General features: G+C 46.6%; 7 protein-coding genes across 7 annotated transcripts; 3 read left to right on the top strand and 4 right to left on the bottom strand.

The window, feature by feature from the left end:
• Positions 1-131: 131 nt before the first annotated feature.
• On the bottom strand, positions 132-1,091 carry N7484_010265 (cupin domain-containing protein; the record flags this gene model as incomplete). Its single annotated transcript, XM_057120652.1, has 1 exon — positions 132-1,091. The coding sequence occupies one exon, from the start codon at positions 1,089-1,091 to the stop codon at positions 132-134; it is 960 nt and encodes a 319-aa protein (XP_056970207.1).
• A 253-nt stretch (positions 1,092-1,344) lies between these two features.
• On the top strand, positions 1,345-1,887 carry N7484_010264 (GFA family protein; the record flags this gene model as incomplete). The annotated part of the gene is made up of 3 exons (XM_057120651.1): positions 1,345-1,473; positions 1,533-1,729; positions 1,788-1,887. The coding sequence occupies 3 exons, from the start codon at positions 1,345-1,347 to the stop codon at positions 1,885-1,887; spliced, it is 426 nt and encodes a 141-aa protein (XP_056970206.1).
• A 132-nt stretch (positions 1,888-2,019) lies between these two features.
• On the bottom strand, positions 2,020-2,950 carry N7484_010263 (fumarylacetoacetate hydrolase family protein; the record flags this gene model as incomplete). The annotated part of the gene is made up of 2 exons (XM_057120650.1): positions 2,020-2,633; positions 2,686-2,950. 2 exons carry the CDS (start codon positions 2,948-2,950, stop codon positions 2,020-2,022), a joined length of 879 nt encoding a protein of 292 aa, XP_056970205.1.
• A 358-nt stretch (positions 2,951-3,308) lies between these two features.
• Positions 3,309-4,749, top strand: N7484_010262 (uncharacterized protein; the record flags this gene model as incomplete). Its single annotated transcript, XM_057120649.1, has 2 exons — positions 3,309-3,322; positions 3,375-4,749. The coding sequence occupies 2 exons, from the start codon at positions 3,309-3,311 to the stop codon at positions 4,747-4,749; spliced, it is 1,389 nt and encodes a 462-aa protein (XP_056970204.1).
• Positions 4,750-4,949: 200 nt separating this feature from the next.
• N7484_010261 (Alpha/Beta hydrolase protein) lies at positions 4,950-5,735 on the bottom strand (the record flags this gene model as incomplete). The annotated part of the gene is made up of 2 exons (XM_057120648.1): positions 4,950-5,472; positions 5,521-5,735. 2 exons carry the CDS (start codon positions 5,733-5,735, stop codon positions 4,950-4,952), a joined length of 738 nt encoding a protein of 245 aa, XP_056970203.1.
• Positions 5,736-6,040: 305 nt separating this feature from the next.
• N7484_010260 (quinone oxidoreductase family protein) lies at positions 6,041-7,203 on the top strand (the record flags this gene model as incomplete). Its single annotated transcript, XM_057120647.1, has 3 exons — positions 6,041-6,834; positions 6,908-7,082; positions 7,147-7,203. Coding segments are annotated over 3 exons (1,026 nt in total), but the record flags the coding sequence as incomplete, so codon positions are not given.
• Positions 7,204-7,415: 212 nt separating this feature from the next.
• N7484_010259 (transcription factor domain-containing protein) lies at positions 7,416-10,165 on the bottom strand (the record flags this gene model as incomplete). Its single annotated transcript, XM_057120646.1, has 5 exons — positions 7,416-8,014; positions 8,063-8,292; positions 8,344-8,754; positions 8,805-9,872; positions 9,945-10,165. The coding sequence occupies 5 exons, from the start codon at positions 10,163-10,165 to the stop codon at positions 7,416-7,418; spliced, it is 2,529 nt and encodes an 842-aa protein (XP_056970201.1).
• Positions 10,166-14,134: the final 3,969 nt, after the last annotated feature.

Below are 14,134 nucleotides of genomic sequence, written 5' to 3'. Positions count from 1 at the left end.
AGTGGAGTGTGGCCACCATCGGGCGTTTTTCGACCATTCAGTAGGGGATACAGAAACTAGAACCCGAAGAATTTACATCAAGGGATTTTAACTAGAATGAATTTGATCGTTTTTAAGCCTAAAACAAGAGTTCACGCCTTCCTCCATAGCCCCAAAGCCTCCACGATCGGCTTATCATTTATAGCAAATAAATATGCCTGCCCATTGGGCATCGTACAGGTGTGCGAGATGCTGCTCCACGCTGGCACGCTAAATGTATCTTTTTCCTTCCATTCAACCTTCTCCTCTTTCCCACCAGGAGTTGCAATACTGGAATATCCGGTTCCTTCATAGACATGGTACACGAACGAGCAGGTCTCCTGCGACTTTGCCGTTGTACTTCCAGCAGCGACTCGCTCCGCCTGTGCTGAGAGAGTTCGCGAGAGATGGGATCCATCCTCAAACCGATACTCGTATTTTGTATAGGACGTGGAGAGATCAGCATCAAGACTGGCTGCAGCCGTCAACCAGGGAATCTTCAGCTTGCTCTTAGCAGTAAGCGTGCTGGGGTATCTCAATTTCTCATAGTTTTCTGCAAAATTGACCGGCAGAAATCGGTAAAGAGGAAGATCTAAACCATCCAGCCAGACCATAGGACCGGTTCCTTCGCTGCCGTGATCGTGCCAGGTCCAAGTCGGTGTCAGGATTACATCTCCCCTCGCCATCATCAGCTTCTCGCCCTCAACAGCGGTAAAGCCATGAGAGCCTTCGATGATGAATCGTAGGGCAAATGCCATATGGCGATGGGCGGGGGCAGTCTCTCCAGGAAGAACCAGTTGGAGCCCGGCGTAGATGGTGTCTGTCGTATAAGGTGCTTCGCGACTCGGATTTACGAGCATAAGCACTCGACGTTCTGCTTCCTCAGCTGTGACCAATTCTCCCGCGTCCATCAACGGAGGTCGCAGAGAGTCGTATCGCCACATAGCAACAGTGCTAGGAGGATTTGGTCTGGGAGGGACCATCTTGTCGAGGACAGTCCAGAGGGGAGAGACATCTTTGCTTGAAAGCGAGTCGTAGTAGTGTTGCACGGAGGAGTTGGTAGTGGGAGGCATTTTGCTTGAATCTGATTGCTAGTAAGCTGTATAATCTATTCCATACTATTGAGTAACCCGGACTATTATACTAGTGAGATAGCGGAGCCGCTTCGCCTCTATCAGGGTAGGCGGGAGTGTTGCGGAGAGATGGCGGATGATGCCGCAGCTTAACAACTAGGGAGACTCGGCAAATAAAAGCCGACGATTGAGAAGCATTAGAATTCTTCTGATCCCAAGGATTAGAAAGCACCGAAATAATCCGAAAACCGTCATGGTGCCAAGCATGAAGGGAGCCTGCCTCTGCGGAGGTGTTCAGTTTTGTGTTAAAGGCGAACCAGAGGTTGTCTTCATTTGCTACTGTACTCATTGCTCCAAAAATGCCGGGGCCACTGGTCAAATAGTAAGCTCACACACCTTTAAAGGCTCCTCATCACTCTACGTCATGCTGACCTTTATTAGTCTGCCAAATTCAAGAAGGAGCATGTTGAGCTCAAACAACACCCAGAACTCTTAAAGACTTGGATCTTAAAAGACAATCTAAGTGGCAATGAGAAACACAAAGTTTTCTGCTCCCAGTGTGGTTGTACTCTGTGGACTATTCCTATGAAGCATGGTGGAAGTCATTTCATTGTCCGCACGTCTTTGCTCGAAGATGGGTAAGTGATATTTTGCTTGAAATATTCTTCCATGGAAGTGTGCTGATGCATGATTCAGTCTGAGTCGTCTTCCATACAAGGTCGAGTTTTTTGCCTCCAGAAAGGTAGACGTCGCCGCTGATCACGTAAAATCATTCGAGACAATGCCTGGGCACTAGCTTCATCAGACTCGTTTTTCCTTTCGGTGTCTTTAGTTACGAGACAGTTTGATCTGGAGAAATGACATAATGAGATGGTATATCCTGCTTTGAAAGGCCAATGAATATTGTAACTATTCAGTCAAACGATATCTACAGAAAGACCATCTTATTCTTCACGCTTCCTAGGCCTTCAATCTCTACCTCTACCACATCCCCATCCTTCAGCCACAGAGGCTCCTTCATACCCATAGCAACACCAGCTGGAGTACCAGTCATTATTACGGTACCCGCCTCCAAGGTAGTACCCTGGCTGACAAACGAAACAATGGCCTCGGTATTGAACAGCAGGTCATTCGTGTTTGTGTCCTGACGTAAATCGCCGTTAACAAAGGTCCGAAGCTGGAGGTTTCCAGCATTTCCAAGCACTTGGGGAGAGACAAGCATAGGTCCCAACGGAGCGAATTTGTCGAACCCCTTGCTGAAGCACCATTGGGGAACGCCACCGGCATAAGCGGGATCCCGCTGCCACTTTCTGGCGGAGACGTCGTTGGTGACGATGAATCCCGCGATGTGCTTGAGGGCTTGATCTTTGGGAATATCTTTTCCGGTCTTTCCAATAAAAATGGCCAGCTCACCCTCATAGTCGAGTTGGTCATCTTGTGCCAGCTTGGGAATCGGAATATCCTCGTTGTATGCAGCCACAGAGGCACTGGGCTTGATAAAGATCGAAGGATATGGAGGAGGCTTGCGACCTCCTTCCTTGACTGCATATAATTAATACAACCTGAGGGTATGAAGAAATCCGGTGGTACTTACTGTGCTTCATGTAGTTGAGGCCGACACATTTCACGAGTGGGACTTGACTGGGCGAGAGCAGGGGAAGAATCTTCTTCACCTTCGCCACATTGATTGAAGCAGACAGGGCAAAGATGTCGGATCCAATCAGGCATTTCGCCGTCAATTTACCGCCTGCAACCAATTCATCCAGGGAGGAGGCCTCATCGGCGCGGATAATCGGCTCTCCAAACTGCTCGGTGCCAGTCTGGTCTTCAAATCGAATCAGACGCTCCCAGGAAGACATTGTGGATGAATGATATAGGGCAAAAAGATGAGATAGCCTTATAGAAAAGGACGATAGAGAGAAATATGAACACATTTCGATGACCTTTACAAATGTGAGCCTAGGATGTTAGTGCGGATATTCCGCAACATCTCCGCAACCATTTATACTTTGCAGACTAAATGCGCTTCAGTGGAGAATCGTGGAACACAGAGCACCGATTCGTTCCGCCCCCATAGATGTGAAATTTGTAAGTTCCGTAGATATTTAGGACTGGTAGATATTTAGGACTGGTAGATATTTAGGACTGGTACCGACGGACGTAGACTTCGTTCCTCGGTAGTTGATTTTTGATTATAACCGGTATAGAGAATTCAAGATGCAACCATTGGGGTGAGTCACTTCACCTTTTGGAGGGAAGAATTATTGCTAACTAATTTTCCAGTTGGAATGCGGATGATCTCCGGACCAGATTCACCCAAGCGCTGTCCGATATGTATCGGACAGAGGTCCCTCTCTATGGAGATCTGGTCCAAATCGTGAGAGATGTCGATAGCTCCGTGCTCAAGGCACAAGGGGAACATCCCAAAGAACTCCCGCTTCGCAATCAACTGGAGCGCCATGGTGCGATCCGACTCGGAACGGAGCACGAGATGCGAATGATCAAACGGCTCTTTGCCATTCTTGGCATGCATCCCGTGGGATACTATGATCTGAATATGGTCGGATTTCCTATTTACGGCACTGCCTTTCGGCCCATCGATAACGACGCCCTCAGCAAAAACCCATTTCGGGTATTCACGACTGTCTTACGAAAAGACTTGATTTCTCCCGACATTCGAAAAACAGTCGATGACATCTTGAGTCAACGGAACTTATTTACGCCACGGTTGAGTGAGATCCTGGATCATGCGGAAAACCAAAACACGTTGTCCGCGCAGGAAGTCAATGATTTTATCACTGAGGCATTGAAAGTTTTCAAATGGCATTCCAAGTCAACAGTCTCCATTGACAACTACCTCAAACTGAAAGCAGAGCACGCGATAGTGGCCGATATCGTCTGCTTTCCTAGTGCCCATATCAACCATCTCACTCCGAGAACCATTGATATTGACCATGTTCAGCGGGAGATGATTCGACGGGGCCTTCCAGCAAAAGAAGTGATTGAGGGCCCCCCAACACGACAGTGTCCTATTCTGCTGCGTCAAACGAGCTTCCAAGCTCTTGAAGAGCGAGTAGACTTTGCCACAGGCGACAGCCAAGCAGTCCGTGGCACCCATACCGCGCGCTTCGGTGAAGTCGAGCAGCGCGGTGCAGCTGTGACGAAAAAAGGACGTGAGCTCTACGACCAATTGCACTCTTTTGCAGTTCGAACTGCAGCCAATGTTTCCGGTCACAAATTTAGCGACATTCTCCACAACTCCTTTCGAAAGTTCCCTGATACATGGGAGGAGCTTCGAGTCCGTGGGCTTGTCTACTTTCATTACAGTGTAACCGAAGCAGGAAGGAAGGCAACGGGAGAAGAGATTTTGACTTCGAGGGTTTCACTCACGCATCTGCTACACCTGGGACACATTGAATACGAGCCAATTACCTACGAAGATTTTCTGCCACTCTCTGCGGCTGGAATCTTCAAGTCTAATCTTCTTGATCAGTCTACAGCATCGCCTATCCAGAAGACTGCCTCCAGAGCAGCCGAGCTGGAGAGTATTTTGGGTTGCACAATTCTAGATGAGATTGACTTCTATCAGCATCTCCAGGACGATAGCATAGAGCTTTGTAGGAAGGAACTTGCGCTGGAGGAAATAATTCAGGACTGATGAAGTGCTAATTCAAGAATCGCAATATTTCTCATGTACTCTGATTCGGACCAAATCATTTATCTCGACATATCTCTTCTCCCCCTCGGACGAGTTTACAATTACAGGCTAAAATACTCCCCCAAGTAGTCAGAATTGATCAATTTGGCATGTACTCTTGTTTGAATCCACTTCATTTGTCTAAAAAAGCTTCTTGATCGTCAGACATCATATAACCACTGTTTAAGCCAGGAAACTGCGGCAGTTTTTGCTCTTTCCATCCCCTTCCGCTCACCCGCATTCTTCGGATCCCCTCGCACAGCAAACGCATGCTCCAGCCCCGGGAAATATTGGTAATCATAAGCAACCCCGAGCGTTGGAATAATCTGATTGCTATGAGCCTTTAATTCTGGCGTAAACATGGGGTCAAACTCCGGGGCCATGATCTGCACGGGCACGCCGACGTTTTCAATCTCGGTCTTTTCCAGGAAACTTGGATGCGCCGTCGAAATGCAGTCTGCCAGAGCATTACCCTTGGCTCCGAGACGGAACACTCCCCAGCCTCCGTAACAAAATCCGACGGCTCCGGTGCGCTGGTACTGGGAGCGAAGGGCTTTGGCACACTCGATGATTTCAGGCTCCCGGGCCTTCTTGGAATGTCGGCCGATAAATGCGGGGAGATCAAGCTTATGCCATTGGCTTTGGTCTTGTAGGATAGCTAATGGGAGCTCCTCGCCGGCGAAACTGGAATGTTATTTAGCAAAAATTTGATACACGGGGAACAGCCCTTACAAATCCGGTACGTATACAACTGCGTTCACTTCCTCCGCGTAGTGGTCAGCCAAAACGCGAATATTGGGGAACTTCCATCCGTAGAGATCATGAATGATCATAATTGCGACCTTGGAATTTGATCCAGTCACGTAACAGCTGTTGTTTCCGAGCTTGGCCTCGTGGCCCTTTGGCTGGGCAACCCAGCGAAAGCCTTTGAGGCAGCATTCACCCATGCTGAGTCGGAAGTTGGCACCTAGCAGTAACAAGCGTAATTATGAAGATTTGGGGAACAGCAGGGGCGTTATCAAATAGGCGTGGGGATTTCAAGCGGTCAAATTAACGCCGGGGAGCGTGTAGAGTGCGCCGCAGCGCATCCGCCTTAACTCCGCAGGTCCGCTGGAAAGTGCATCTATCCTATGGAAATCGAAACAGCCAATGGAATGTTGTCCAGTCCTCCGCTAGATCTCTTACGAAATTGTTTTTAAGTTCTTGCAATCCAGTAAGAGAAATTATATATCTATTCGTGACTTCTATCTAGTTTATCCCAATCGTCGTCATGTCGTTGCCAACCGTCCAAAGAGCAGTCGTCGTCGATGAGGCAGGCGGCACAGAAGTCCTGCATTATCGTACCGACGGCATTGTTCCAACTCCGAAAGAAGGCCAAGTCCTGGTGAAAAACCACATTTCGGGAATCAACTACATTGACATTTATTTCCGCGAGGGCCTCTACCCATCCCCAAAGCCTGAGATTCTCGGTCGTGAAGCAGCCGGTACAATCGTGGCTGTCGGACCCAACACAGACACCCACGGACTTAGACTTGGCGATCGAGTCATTTGGCTCGGCACCGCCGGCTATTCTGAGTACACGGCAGTTGCCGTTGCCAAGGCTATTAAGCTACCGTCTGGCATTTCCGATGAGCAGGCTACTGCTACTTTCCTCAGTGGACTCACATGTCTGGCTCTCTCACATGAGGCGTACGAAGTCAAATCAGGCGACTGGGCTTTGATCCATGCTGCCGCTGGTGGTGTAGGATTCATCATGACCCAGATTCTCAAGAAAATCGGTGCGAAAGTCATCGGTACTACCGGTGGCCCTGAAAAAGTTGCCTTGGTGAAGAGTCTAGGTGCAGACCACGTTATTGACTATCGGAGTGTCGAGGGGAAAAATTGGCCTGAGATTGTCAACAGCATCACCGAAGGTCGGGGAGTCGACGTGGTGTTTGACTCTGTCGGAAAGGACACATGGGAGGGGAGTCTTGAGGCCGTGAAGAGGAAGGGGACCGTCATCTGGTTCGGAAACGCAAGTGGTCCTGTTCCACCTCTGCCGTTTAAGTAAGTTTGTTCATTAGTTTCTTCTTTTCAACGCTTATCCCGCTATTTGACTGTGCAAACTAACAGAATGCAGCCGTCTCTCGCCGAAATGCGTTAAGGTCGCACGGCCAACGTTGCTAGGATACATCGACACTAGAGAAGAGTTTGAATTTTACGCCCAGAAATTATTCAACCTGATTATTCGAGATAATCTCAAAATAAATATACACAAGGTGTACCCACTGGATACAATACAACAAGCGCACAAGGTGAGATTCCTCAAAGTCATTTCTTTAACCATCATTTTCGGTACTGATCTTGCCTGTCATGAAGGACCTCGAAGGGCGGAAGACTATGGGTAAGTTACTGGTCAATATATCTTTATATTAAGCAAGGTGAGGAGCAACTTGCTTGCTTAGTCTTGTCATATTCAGTGGTATGCTCCAATTCAAGTAGTAGGTTCGAATGACTGTGGTTATTGAGAATAAATATGGTACATGCACCCGGTCGTAATTTCGATGTCAAAATTCAGTATCCTCATGGAAGCTTGAGAAATGGGTGTTCAAAAAGTAGGCACTACTAGACTTCCAGAAGAACTGCCTTTATTCGAGATTTGATGGGTCGAAGTCCGAGGGCAGTGTTTCCAATTGGGAAAGATACGGCATAAAAGGCCAATATGAACTTGCACAGGTCTCATCAGCCCACAGAATCCCATTAGTCCCGTCATAATGCGGTGCATCGCTTGCTGATTCTGTCATTTCGTCCACAAGAAACTGCTGCTCTGTACGGGCCTTAGGCTGTGTAAAATGCCAATCCTGATCGAAGAAACTCTCCCCGGCATTATTTATAGGTAGCAGGTCTTTATTCAGCTGATAGGTTTCATGGGCACTTGTCGCCTTGCTTTGGGGTACAATATGTTGCGGACGAAGGTGAGAGATGCCATCCAGCATTGTCATGGCCGGGCTTGTGGCGGGCAGGTCGTGCCCTAGGATAGCCCTTTGAGAGAACCCATCAGCTAGGAGGCATTGTCTGCTTTTCTCCAAAAGGCGGACCGACTTTTTTGCAATGCTGCTCACACCGGCGTAGCGCGAGATGCACTGTAAGCAAGTGTCCCAGCTACCCGACAACTGGCTAGATAATGCCATATCGTTGAGGGTGGATAGTTGCGCCATTAACAGTGTGCTGCCACAGGTGTGCAGGTCTAAAACTTATCAGTCTGAGGCGAAAAGGCGAGGTACTCAGCACTTACAGCTAATATTGTACCACCAGGCAACCAGGCTCCCCATAGAGATTTGGGCATCAAGAATCTTGATTAGATTATGTGCTGAAGAAGCACATTGCGTTGCAATGTCCGAAAGCATCAGGTCTTGAACCTTTGCCTCCATCGAACGTTTATTGACCGATGGAGTGGGATGTTGTTGTTTCTGAAACAGAAGATCCAAAGCAGGGCGCAATATTAGGACTCGTACATGTAGGAATCTAGAATATATTAGGGCTGCCTTAGGGAAGGGGTGATGTTGGTATAGATACCTTGCGTAAAGCCGTTTGGCCTGAGCGGAAAAGTCGGTTTGTGTAGTCGTCATGCCAGGAATATGCTGCTCCCCTGAGATTGTACCTTCAGACAAAGGGTCATATTGTAGGTAAGAGGGCAGAGCGTCGCGCCATTCCATGATCATGGTATCCAGTCTCAACAGTGACTGAATATCTGGACTTTTGTTCAGTGAATCTTTAAGCTCCTCCCGGTCCAATACTATCTTGAGTATATCGTAGAGTCTGATCGTTCGGACGTACGACTCCAGCAAGCTCGGAACACTTGTCGACTGAACATTGCAAGTCCCCAGTTCTTCGGAAAGACGATTATCATCGATTGAAGTGGGCAACCTAACAGCCTGTCTATTATTGACAATCATTAAGGGCCGCCCGAAGGACATGGAAATTTCCCTGCATCATGATTGTTAGCATAGGGACGCATTGTACGCAGTCTTTCTTACCTATCTAATAGAACGCATCCGTACCAGACTCGTACCCTCATCTCGCAGTCAAGCTGGCTTGCAAGAGGAGCAAACAACCCTTTGCGTCGAGCCTCGCATAGCTTTAGTTGCAGTCCCATGTTTTGCGCCATTCGAATCGTGAGGCCAGTGATATTCCAGCATTTTGAGAATCGTTCGGTACTTTGGAGGTAAAACCCCATCAGGAGGCCCAGCTGGACAAGTTCAATCCCCACTTCATAATCTAGGACATCCAAGAGGTCAATCTCCTGAGACAGTCGGAAGTAGTCGTCTGCTTGAGGGATATTTTGCTCAGGGCTTCCGGCTTCGAATAAGGAGGCCAGAGCAAATACAGCATGCACCATCGCAGGAAACGTTTTACCTTTGCTTTTCTGTTTGCACAAACCAGAGCAGCTTACACCTATTGTCGTAGATGTCCTCGCCGTTGACTGCCACAAGCACTCATATTGTTTCCTGAATGTCCGCTCGTGAAGGATCGGGTACATTCGATTGACTCGGGCAAAGTACAAAGCGACTAAATCATCTGCAGTGCTTCGCAGCGGTAAACGCCATCGCGAGGCGCCTAGCAGCTGATCACAGGAGCAACTCGTGACACTGATCCGAGTCGGACCACAGATTGTAGCATTTGCGGGGAAGATCGGATGCGCAGGTAAGTTATTTTGGCCCTTTCTAGAGTCAATGGCTTGATCAATCGGTTTCATCAACTTCTCCACGCTACAGGGTTCCAAGCTCCTAGCATTATAGTCATTCGGGCTTCTCGACCCAGAGGTGATGCCAGGTTGTCTCTGGCTATGGACCGTATCAGCGCCGATAGACGATTGATCTTGAGAGGCAGAAGAAAGAACAGTTGGGAAGGTCGCTTTTATTGGTCTCAAGGGCTGAACATCTTCGTTACCAACTGCATCGCCGCTGGCTTCTACGGCCGGACTGAGATGTCGAGTTGAGGCCGAGATGGAAGCGTCGTTGCGAGAAATAAGTCTCTCAAGTCCGGGTACCGAATCGTCCTCCTTTTCAAGTTCTTCCAAACGAGTTCGTAAGGACAGGATCATACTAGGACCTATATTAGCCTCTACCTCAAGAAAGATAAAAAGAATAAAAAGGGTTTAATTCGGTAGCTCTTACCTATTCCGCCACATTTTAGTCTGAATTTCAGAGCTATACACACACACGGATGTGCGCTTCATGCATCCGCCGCAAGCTGGCGTTGCACCATCACATCGTCTCTTGCGCGCGCGACACTCCTCACAGGCTAGGGCAGCACGGTGACGGACACCTTTTTTCTTCGGAGTTGCATTCCGCGTATCAAATTCCTCGACTATACTTTTCCGCTTAGCAGTGCTCATAGCGGCGGCGTTGTTGGGTCTAATCTCCTGGGCCGAGTTGTGAATCCCGAAAGCTGCGGAGAAACGGTGGGAACGTTTCGCATTTCCTGTACTTAAAGTTGCCTATTTGACCACTGCTTATGTAACTGGCGGAAACTGGCGGAGTTAAGCATTCATGTATATTAAATATTCATCACGCGAACAAATCACGTGGCTGCAAGGCAATGATGGACGTCCGTCGTGAGGTGCCTGACCAGCAGGAATTCGCGGGGTTCTGGGCACGCATAGTGAAAGAAAGAAGGAAGGGGTGTTGTTTGGGACTTTCCAGGGCCAATTTACGGACGGCTTCCCTAAAATCCCCCCTTCCCCCACCCCCCCCCTAGAAATCGGTAGCGGGACAAGACTAGACCTCGCCAAGCGTGGGTTTGGGTTGGGTTTTCAATCTCTTTATCCGCCCACGGATACCCAGCGCGGGTTTTGGCTTTTATAAACCCGCCCGTGGGTTCTTGGCGGGTACCCGTGGGTTACCCAAAATACCCAAAAATGTGGATAACGTATTTTACCCCTTCACCGCCATTACCCCCTCGCCGCCACCCCATCATTTTTTCGCGTCTCCATCTCTAGACTTCTAGTTTAACCACCTACCATGCCACCAAATCGTTCTAAATCTAAACAAGACTCTATCCACCAAGAAGGTAGGATAGAGCTTGCAATCCAAGCTATTCAAAAAAAAGAAATACCATCTATTACGGCCGCGGCGCGTGTATATGACGTACCGCGTTCAACGCTACGCAACCGTATCAATGGCCACCCTTTTCGTTCAACTATGCGCACCAAAGGCTTCAAAATGACCCAGATCGACGAGGATACGCTTACAAAGTGGATTATATCTATGGATGACCGCGGTACAGCGCCTAGGCAGGCTATGGTACGTAATATGGCCAATTTATTGCTTGCTGCCACCGGTACCCATGAGGTCGGCATCCATTGGGTTAGGAAGTATATCAAACGAACACCGACTATTCAAACACGCTTTTCGCGTCGATATGACTATCAACGGGCACAGCAAGAAGACCCACGTATCCTTCGTGGGTGGTTTCAGCTAGTCAATGATACTATTATGCGTTATGGTATCATACCGGACGATATCTACAGTGGCGTCTGACTAGTCTGAGACACCCTATTTTACCACTTCTACCACCGCCTTCCATATCTAGCTAGCCTACCTTAGCACGCGTCTTACCACGCTAGTATAAACATATGTCATACGTTTAGACACGCCTTTTAACCCCTATATTATACAATTCCTATATCAATATGCCTCCAATTCGCCGTGATAATATAGCCGCACATCGTCGTGGATGCGAACTGGCCCCATATGAACGTACGAAGCTTATAGAGCTTAAATCGATTGGCTGGTCGTATAAGCAGATACACGATCGATATCCTTCAATTCCAATCTCTATAATCAAGTCTACATGGCTTAGGGCTGATCAGAAAGGGCCTTCACAAGAAACGTTACCTCGTTCTGGCCAACCAAAGAAGCTTAATGAGGAGGATAAGGAGAATATCCATCAAGCGATTAATGATAACCCATGCGTTAAATATCATGATCTTCTTGTAAAAGTTGACCATAAAGTCTGTCGAGATACGATGTGGAGACTTCTTCGCGAAGAAAATCGACGGAAATGGCTCCGTCTTCGACGCCCAGCGCTCACAGAAGAGCAAGCTCAAAAGCGATTTCGATGGGCTTAATAAGTCTAGGATTATAACTCTGAGAAATGGATAAGGATCTTTTGGTCTGACGAATTAATAATCGAGAAAGGTAAAGGTGCTCGCCGAGAGTATACCTTTAACCGACCCTCGACTTAAATCGCACTCCGAGATATCGAGGTAGTTGATTGTCATAAGGGTCAATCATAGATGTTTTGGGCCGCTTTCTCGGGAACTGGTCGACGGATAGGCCTTATCCCTCTCTTTAGAGACCTAGATTCACCTCGTGGAGGGGTTAATTGATGGGTAATCCTCGAGCTTTACCAGCGAGTCCTTCTAACTTTATTAAATGGAGTTAATGGCGCTATTTTCCAATAAGATAACGCTCCTGTGCACACCGCGCACGTTATACGTGATTGGTTAGCGGACCAAGGATTCGAAATCATGGCCTGGCCCCCTTATTTACCTGATTTAAACCCTATTGAGAACCTTTGGTCTCTCTTAAAGGCTAAAATCTATGAATTACACCCTGAAATCAGAGGTATGCCAGATAACGACGAGACCCTTAAATTCGTCGTTTCTGTGGCTCAAGAAGCTTGGTCCCATATGGATTTAGATATGCTTGAAAACCTTGCTGTAACTATGCCCTATAGGGTGCAATAAGTGCTTGAAAACGAGGGCTGGTATACTAGTTATTAGATAGGGGGTTTTAACTGGCAGAAAACGTGGCAGAATATAAGGCGGTAAAGTTAGGTTGTCTTAGACTATTTAGACGCCACTGTATAACTTCGATGAAACTGGTTTCGCAATGGGCTTGGTGACTACCGCAAAGGTGGTTACTAGGGCTGAATACTATGGCCGTCGATCTGTATTGCAGCCAGGCAATCGTGAATGGGTAACCACAATTGAAACAGTCAATGCTTTAGGCTGGACATTGCCACCGTTGATCATATTCAAAGGCATACGATATATTGAATCATGGTTCTACGATACGCCTACAGACTGGCGAATTGAGGTTAGCCCGAATGGTTGGACTAACGATGCTATTAGTCTTCGATGGCTTTAAAAGATATTTATTCTATTGACTGCTAACTGTATACATGGTTAGTATAGGCTTAGACATCGCCAAAACCTGAAAATAGGCCTAGAGTCAGGCCCAAAGCCTAACCCACTATGGGCTTTAGGCTTTATGTAAATCTCAAGCCTAACCTACTATAGGCTTTGGGCTTTTTATGGGGGCCTATAGGGGCCCATAAAAAGCCCATCTTTGCATAAAACTATGGTCTTAGTATATATAAAACTGCTAATTAATACTATGTAATTTAGTACTATTATAAATTATATTTAATATAAGTATATTATTCCTAAATGCTTTTTTATTAAATGAAAAATTGTATAATTCTTTCTCTTAGTTAATCTAATAATCTAAAGGACTTAGATCCTAAGTACTTGGATCTTAAGCACTTAGATCTTAAGCACTTAGATCTTAAGTACTTAGATCTTAAGTACTTAGATCTTAAGCACTTGGATCTTAAGCACTTAGATCTTAAGTACTTAGATCTTAAGTACTTGGATCTTGAGTACTTAGATCTTAAGTACTTAGATCCTAGCGAGGTCTTGGATCCTAAGTACTTGGATCCTAAGTACTTAGGTCCTAGCGAGGTCTTAGTAATAGAAAAGGTATTAGATCTAGAGAAGGTCTTAGATCCTAAGATAGCCTTAGATACTAAATAGATCCTAGATCCTAAGGAGTTCTTAGAACTTAAGAAGTTCTTAGATCCTAAGTAGGATCTAAAGATTAAAGATTATATAGTATATATAGTAACTTAGAACGAGGTAGAGGTAGAGATTTAGGATCTATCCTTCTTAAACCCTAATTACCCCTTCTATGCTAAGTAGGACTAGGAATCCTTAATGGTGTTATTTATCTTAGTGTATTATAAGGATGATATTATCTAGCTATTATTAATAAGGGTATAGGTAGTCCTATTATTAGGTCCCCTCCTCTACCTCTAGGTATATATAGTGATCCCTTTATATTCACCTAAGACTTAGCTACTAAAACCTAAGCCTATTTATTAATTAGTTCCTAGGTCTAAGTACTATAAGCTATTATATTAGCTAGTTCCTAAGCTTAAGTAGCCTTAGTATCTAGACTAGCTTAAATCTAAGCCTAAAGAGCCTTAGTATCCTAACTAGCTTATATCTAAGCCTAAATAGCCTTAGTATCCTAACTAGCTTATTCTTAAGCCTAAGTAGCCTTAGTATCTAGACTAG

This window comes from Penicillium longicatenatum (genome assembly GCF_028827895.1).
Source record: "Penicillium longicatenatum strain IBT 33135 chromosome Unknown contig_6_segment0_segment0, whole genome shotgun sequence".
NCBI lineage: Eukaryota > Fungi > Ascomycota > Eurotiomycetes > Eurotiales > Aspergillaceae > Penicillium > Penicillium longicatenatum.
This window is presented reverse-complemented; position numbering and strand designations above follow the sequence as displayed.